The 8,179-nt window shown below is 36.4% G+C and overlaps 1 protein-coding gene across 3 annotated transcripts in view; it reads left to right on the top strand.

The window, feature by feature from the left end:
- The first annotated feature begins 1,322 nt into the window (after positions 1-1,322).
- FSTL5 (follistatin-like 5) overlaps positions 1,323-8,179 on the top strand; it is a 302,516-nt gene continuing 295,659 nt past the window's right edge. For all 3 annotated transcript variants that reach the window (XM_009893724.1, XM_009893723.1, XM_009893722.1), the window contains exon 1: positions 1,323-1,445. In XM_009893724.1, coding sequence (XP_009892026.1) covers positions 1,323-1,445 — 123 coding nt within the window. The remainder of the gene's footprint in view (positions 1,446-8,179) is intronic.

Here is an 8,179-nt window from a genome sequence, read left to right as displayed (position 1 = left end):
TGTGTAAGCGGTCTGTAACTTTAAGCTTTGCATTAGAAGAAAAAATGAATGTAAATAGTATTTCTTTCAGTTTTCAGTGCATTGAAATAAAGTTTCATAGGTTTGTCTGAAATCTGTGATATTTAGTGTCCTTACAAAATTTCAACAAGGTGCCATTGTTTATGCAAATAAGAATAATTATTGAAGTCCTTCTGTACTCACCATAAAAGACACTATGTTCCAGTGTTATGAAATATCTGTTAAGAATTATTGCAAAGTCTCCTCTGGGATGACAATATTTTTCTTGCTAATAAGAAAACAGTGTTAGACAAGTGTGAAGCGATACATATGTAAAAAACTGTACGAACAACCACGTTTGAAGCAGCTATTTCTGAAGACAAACAGCATTCACTAAATGTCATTAATCCTAATACAAAAGTATTTACATAGCTTCCTGAAGTGTCCTGTGACCTAACATTTCTTAAAGATCTTATTTGCTATTTTAGGTTTGTTTCTAAGAAGTAATAGAATGCTGGTGTGTTTACCATGGTAGTCCTTTGTCAGTTCAGGTCATCTGCAACATGACTTGTGGGATTCTGAAACAATCAAAAACCCAAGCCAATCAAAGAAAAGCTTTTCAAATAATCTACCCTGAATTTTACACTTGATTGCAGTGAATTCTGGGGCAAGATTTGGCAAATTTAAGTAATAAACTGAAAATATTCTTATAATGCGGACATATGCAAAAACTTATACACTATACCTAATTTCAGTAATGCAGTTTAAAAATTCCTCCAGAACATTGGCAGAAAATACAGTGCTTTGCTTACATTTTAGACTTCAATACTGGTAAGATAAAGATAATAATAGACATGTGCTAGATATTTTACGCTTCCAGGTGGTGAACAGTGCATCACAGGAGTCTGTATTTAAAAGAAAAAAATTGAGGAACGTGTCATTGATGATCGTCTTTTTTCCTTCATTTGAGAAAAACAGCGTTGAATTTTTCAGCACTGCTTTTCTATTATGTCCCATAATTTCTGAGGCTTTTCCTGGTTGTCTCCTCAGTGGACCTCTTGCATGAGTATTGAATAGCGATAGGAGAACGGTTCAGTTCAGCACAACCAAATTGATATTGTGGTCCCAAGTACTGCTACCTTTTTTTCTTTGTTTTCTTATTCTGTTGTTGTGTCAGATGAATTACCCTATTTGTACTATATTTATTTAAGTCTACAAATGGAATATCAGTATTGTAAACTTTTATTATATGACTTGTGCCAAAGTACATTGCAGTCTGTCACTGAACTTTTACGTTTTATTTTGACAGGAGCAGACCTGTAAAGATGTTTATGTGGTGGTCAACTGTTTTACTGCTTGGGTGCATTTTGCTGGGAGCAGACGGGTGGCCAGCCAAGGAAGGATACGACTTTAGGCCCTATCAGCCTCTAGTAAGATTACGCCACAAGGTACAGATTATTCTCTAGCACTTCTGGCTTTTCTTCCATGATCAAGGGATAACTTACACTCCAGCCTTGTCTTGTTTGTGTTTATTGGAGTAATGTGCAGAAAATAACTTATTCAGTAACTACGCCTGCAAAAATACAGACTTCATTTGACAAGTACATAGGAGCTGTTTTGATTTGAAAGGCCAGAAATCTTTCACAGATAGCGAGCTAAACTCTGTTCTGCCTTCACAGACTAGAGATTATGTACATCAACAGAAACTCAGAGAGAGAGCTGGGAGAGGTTGTCTCAGGGCAACTATCAGCATCTGCTCAGGGCGACTACTTGTCCCAGTACTCACTGGATTTCAGACCAAGCAGCAACCAAGGGAACTGCCTGTTGAGGCAGCACGGTGCTGAAGTTAACTGAGCAGCAAAAACTTGTCTGCATGAGGTAGATGTTCACAGCGCTCGCTGAATTTAGGGCGTTAGAACCATAGCAAAACACAGGTGTTTCCTGAGATACTGGGTTTCCTAGCTTCAAGCGCAATATGGCATTCAAATTTTGCCCACCTGCCACACCTTTTTCATGAATCCAGGACTCCCAAAACATCTAAGCTAACAAATCCTGCTCTTCTTTTGGTAGCTGTAAGGAAAACTGCTGTGGTGGTTCTGTAAAACAAGGAACAGTGCTGTAATATCTCCATGGACTGTCTGAAGCTAGCATAGGTCTGATCAACCTCTTCATTTCCTCTTGGTATGATAGTCATGGGAGCAACATCTGAGGACCTCTAAGGCCTACAATCAGGCCAACAAACATGATAACCACCTTCTCCGACTTCTTAGTCTGGGTGTTTCAACTAGAAAGTCTGAATTATATCCGGAAACTCTAAATGTTAGTTTCTATTAATCTTTCAAGGTTTGGCTAGTTTAAGTTCTCATTTTTTTATAAAATATGAAAGCTATTTCCTCTTGGTCCTCAGTTTGAAAAAAAAAAAAGATCCAATATCATGTGATTCTGTATCAGCATATAAAGAGGAAGAAGTTACAACTGAGTTCTGCTCGAACGAGTAAAGCATTTGCCTGTTAGCAAACGCCTGTTGTGTACTGTCCTTGTGGTTTAACCGCAGCCAGCAGGTAGGACCGTGCAGCCACTCGCACAGTTCTCCCCCTTCCCCACATGGGCAGGCAGAAAAGAGAGAAAAGGAGGGGAACGGGAAAGAAAAAAACCTTTGGGGGTGAGATAAAGACAGTTTAGTAGAACAATAACAGAAAAGGAAAATAACCATAACAATAATAATAACAACAACAATAATGACAACAGTAATAATGATGACACAAGTCACTCTCACCGCCTGGTGAATTGGCACCATCCTCAGTAGTGATCATGAGTACTCCCTTCCCCCCAGGTATGGTACGGAATATTCCATTGGGTATTCCATCATTCTAATTATGCTACTTATTGGCTTCTATGGGAAGATGAAGATAGTCCTTGAAAACCATAAATATCACCTGGCAACAACTAAAACAATATGCACGATTGACATTCCTTTCATACCAAATCTGAAACACAGCAACCACTAGAAAAATAAGTATTAACTTTATCCCAGCTGAAACTGGACAACTATGTATGTTAAATATAGAAAGTTTCTAACAGATGAAAAATAAAATTTTACATTTTAAATTTTTTTATAAAATTGTGCATCCTCTAGGGAATGTTGTTCTGCTAGAGTAAAGAATGCATTAGGCCCCAGTTAAGTAAATACCTAACTATATAAGCACACAGGTGTTCACACTGACTATTTTGCAAAATCAGAAACTTTGTCTCATCAGCTTACTTACATTTGTCAGCTTTAAACAAAATACAACTAAATAGCACACGAAAAATACTTTGAAATCTAGAAGGAATGAGAGAGACTAGTACAAAACCATGGAACGAACCATGTGAGAGAGAAATCACATGTACCAAAAAACCACAAAACACTCCAATGAAGAATGTGAGAAGGCTCAAGGACAGGACATGAGGTATAGTGAACTCCATTTCTGAGATTCAGATGGTCTCTGATGTTAATATTAGATTGTATGTGGAACTAGCAGTATGTTGCTGTTCCTTAATAGTACTTCTAATCCTCTGATAACTTTCACATAATCCTTGGAACAGGCTATCATAAACATTTCAAGTTTAATATTGAGGGGATCACACATACACATATGTCCATGTCCACATACACATACATATACACATGAAAAGTAGAGAGACTTTTCCTCTATTTTTGATTTCTTACATATTTTTGAAAAACATACATAAAAATATGTGTACATACAGAACAAAAGCAAATAGCACATCCTCTAAATAGACTTTTTCTTTTTAAAAGAAGATAAAGCCCAAAGTGGAAGAAAATGAATGCTAGAAAAAATATAAAGAAAAAGGAAAAAGAATAATGAAAACATGATATAAAAATTTATTCTGAAAAGCAAAGAAATGTGTTGTTTTTTCTAGGCAATATGTCTAGATAAAAAAATGGTTTAGTATAGTTGAGCTTTTGGTATTATGGATACATGTTAGTATAAAAAAATAGGAATGAAAAACTTTTTTGAAGTCAATTTTTAAAATCAGTTCTGGCACAGATACACATATTCAAAACATGTAAATAATATGGTAAAGGAGACTTTCTGCTTCAATCAGACACTTAATATATCAAGTGCTTAGATTAAGTTATGCAAGTAGAATACTTATTACAAACAGAATATGATAATGAATATCAGCAGAGTCATATTTGCTTTGATCAAGCAATATGAATGCAATTTTATGAGTGCGAAGATTAAAAAAAAAAACATCACTCTTGCTGTAATAAAGGGGAATTTATGTGACTGGGACAGTAGTCCAAACAGTAATCCAAACAGAGCAACTCCAAATGTCAGACTGCAGGGAAAAACAATCCTGTTGGTACTTAGGTATTATCTTGAAAAACTAATTGTGTTCATGGTGAGATCAGGCATTCATAACATAAGGGTTTTGTTGTTTTAAGAGGGGTTATGAACAAATTCAGCTCCTCATGCAGAGAAATTACAAGTAGGCATTTAGTCTGAACATGTAAGGAAAAAATGCATAAGGAAAAAGCTTTAAAAATATGGAAAAGCTTTATGCATAAGGATACACTTTTTTTTGGTGTGAGGGTGACTGAGCACTGGAGCAGGTTGCCCAGAACGCTTGTGGAGTCTTCCTCCTTGCACATATACAAAAACTGGTCATGGTCCGGGGCAATCTCTAGGTGACCATGCTTCAAGCAGGGAGGTAGAACAAGCTGACCTCCAGAGGTCACTTTCATCCTCAACCATTCTGTGACTAGGTGATTCATTATAATACATATTTAATAATTAAATATAATAATATTTAATTAATAAATATACTTTTTACAATTTATATAGTCAACCTAATTGTTGTTGCATTTTGTTGAAGTTAAGAAGATTTAAAGACATTTTTATAAAAAACTTTTTAGAAAAATATTTTAGTAAATCTTGTACAAAAGATTTAATTTAAAAAGATTTACAAAACCTTATTAGAAAATCTAAATCTAAAGTGAAAAAAACATAATATCCACTGCTTTAATGGGTGATAGTAAAATGTGTGATGAACTTAATTGAGAAGTCATTCATGTTTTAATAAAAAATATTTGTAGCAAAAATTCAATTCATACGTTGTTCAAAACCTTTTGAAATAATTTTACTTGGGAAAACATTGCTGTTATCTTTGTATTGTCATTTCCCCCTAGCTACCAAAACCTCTCTATGTCTTCAATAATTAATGAGGCCCCCTCTCTTGAATATTTATCATTTACCTGCAACAAATAATTCAACTTGCATAACTTAATTGAGACAGTTGAAATGTTCAATCTCTTTCAGAGGACTAATAGTACATATCAGGTTTTACTAATGTTTTATATATCATTTATCCACATCTTCACCCCACTGTTTGCATACAAGGCTATTTTATCTGTAGCTTTTTACTAATTTTCAGGCCCAGGAGGTATAGTTTGGTTGTTTGGTAACTTTATGTTGGGATGCAATTCAGAGCTGTGTGGTTCCTCACATCCTGGTTTGCGGAGGAAAGCAAGCCATGCAGGTAGATCACAAGGAAGTCCCAGCATATTTTCCCTAATAAGTCACCTGGCTTTTTGGGGAGCTGTAAAAAATTACCTGAAGATCCAATTTAGAGATTAGAGAACCTTCATGCCTTCACGAGTTTTCGGGTTTCTGTGTGTACCTATGTTGAATTCAGAAAAGGACTATGAATATACATTTTCCAGTAACAGAATATTCAAATATATCATTATCCTCCTCCACTGATGGCATTGTCCATGTTCTTGGGTTCCATAGATTTTTTGGGTGGTTTTAGATTGTTTATAGTAGACTAAACATGAGGACAGATACTTTAGCAATTATTTGGCAATACTTCATGCTTCTTTAGATAGAATAAAATGTATAGCTGATTTAATTCTTATGCCACAGTTGTACGGAACCCATATCCTTCTTCAGCAGTGGAAATAAGAAGACCAATTGATAGTTTTGATAGAAATCCTCAGTGCTGCAATGTGTAAGAGCCTGCATCCAGTTTTTCCTTAGAAGATAATTTAAGAAAACAGCATTTTCAGTAGCAATTGAAACCACTGTTTTTCAGTGTCCAATATTACACTTTTTTGTTAAAACTCTGCAGAAAATCACATTAAATATGCTTTAAGTATATAGATAACTAACTTCTGAGCCTTGACTGCAAGGTTTCCTTGGCTAATGCCAGAGCAGTCTGATGGTACGTGAAGTTGCCATGTTTTGATGCTCACCAAAAGTTAGATCAAGTGCTGTGGATATTGCTGATTTCCCAACTTTGCTTTTTATATACGTTAAATCTGCAGCAATTTTTTACCATGTAGAAAAGTATTTTTGTGTGTTTAACTTGATCTGAAGGAATTAACAGATTACTTGAGTAGACTTTCTAATTTATCGTACGCTATATTAATGAAAAAATTCTACTTTGAACTGTTTCCTAATGTTATTATACATTTGTTGGAACTGCTCTAGTATTACAGTGGAATTTTTAATATCCAGTACCTATGATGAGCTGCTGACTTTCAAGCATTAGGTTCACTTTTCTGGAAAATTTCTAACAGAAAATCTGTAATAATTTATAACTTATAGCTCTAAGAACTTGCAGCAGTTCATGCCTACATTATAATTGTGGTCCAAGTTATAATTATAATCATGTTCATTATCAGGGCCATTATAATGGCCACAAAGATCAAACGATTGACTGCATACTTTATGTATGAAACAGTGAAAACCAGTAGAAGTGGAGTTGACTTGAACTAGAAGGGAGAAAGAGTATTACAAAGCACTCCTGAAAATTTTATTTCCAATCCCCTTCTGTTGTTAAACTGCCACAGCTTACACTTACATGGTTATGTTGAGAAACATTAGGCTATGTCTGAACAGCATGTGAATTTCTTGTTATGGCAGTTAATCCTTGGTTCTTCATTTGTCAAAACACTGGAAAAGTTTGTCAGGGACTTTTCATTTGGGAGTCTTCTTGCATTGCTGCTGAAGTATTGTAAGCAATTTGTTAATACCTAGGTTCCCACCTGAAATCGTTAGGAAGTTCTTCTAGCATCCTAATGAATTTCCTTCTTGTAATTTGCATGGCTCTGACAGAGAGCAATGTTTATGCAATGTCTTCAGTGGAAAAGTGTATGCTCTGAGATTTCCAAGTATAGACAGGCAGGCCGCAGTCAACAGAATGCTGACTGTTGATTTCTGATTCTTTGTCAGAGACTTAGAAATATGGAATATAGCCTGTACATTCATATATGCAGTCCAGAGCTTTCCAAGTCTGCATATCTAACATATACAGGCACAACCTTCTTCTGCAAGCCAGATTCACGTAGTTTGGCAGGGAATAATATTAGACTGAATAATATTTTAGACTGAACATTAGGAAAGAATTTTTCACAGAAAGAGTGGTTGGGCATTGGAATAGGCTGCCCAGGGAGGTGGTTGAGTCGCCATCCCTGGAAGTGTTTAAGAGACATTTAGATGTGGTGTTGGGGGATATGGTGTAGGGGAGAACTTTGTAGAGTAGGATAGATGCTTGGACTTGATGATCCCAAGGGTCTCTTCCAACCTAGACAATTGTATGATTCTGTGATTAACAACAGTGCTTCATTGTGAATAATATCATTATGGGTAGGGAGTTGTTTGGTTTTAATCTCAAGGGGCAATCAGTGAAGATTGCCGATTTAGTCATCGTCACTTGGATAGCTTTTACTTAGGCCCAGTTCTGATCCTATGGAGTTAAGACCGTTACGGTCATTATAGTCAGGGTTGTAATGCCTAATGAGGAGCAAGCGCTGGCTCGGGAGAGGGGGCAGGGGCAGGAGGAGCAACGAGCAGGTGAATCTGGGTGAAGGAGAGGCAAGAATAGAGGAAATATGGAAGTTGGCCTGGGCCTGGGCCACGGCCTGGGCAGGAGCTTCCATCGGGAAAGAGCTTTTTGTCCAACAGAGTGGATGAGTACAGAGGGTACAGCAAAGGGGACATGCTTTGTTTTTAACAGCTTTCATGGGCTGCTTCTAACAATTTGATTTTGCCATATTGATTGAAACTGTTTCCAGCCTTGTCCTTGTTTGTGTTGTTTTACCAAAGGGCCAATGGGATCTGAGTCAGATGGGCAGCAGTCACTCTTGTCTGTGTTATTTCTCCAGACTAAA

Source organism: Charadrius vociferus, unplaced genomic scaffold (assembly GCF_000708025.1).
Source record: "Charadrius vociferus isolate BGI_N301 unplaced genomic scaffold, ASM70802v2 scaffold59, whole genome shotgun sequence".
Classification (NCBI taxonomy): domain Eukaryota; kingdom Metazoa; phylum Chordata; class Aves; order Charadriiformes; family Charadriidae; genus Charadrius; species Charadrius vociferus.
The sequence above is the reverse complement of the archived record's forward strand: the minus strand, read 5'-3'. Positions and strand labels throughout refer to the sequence as shown.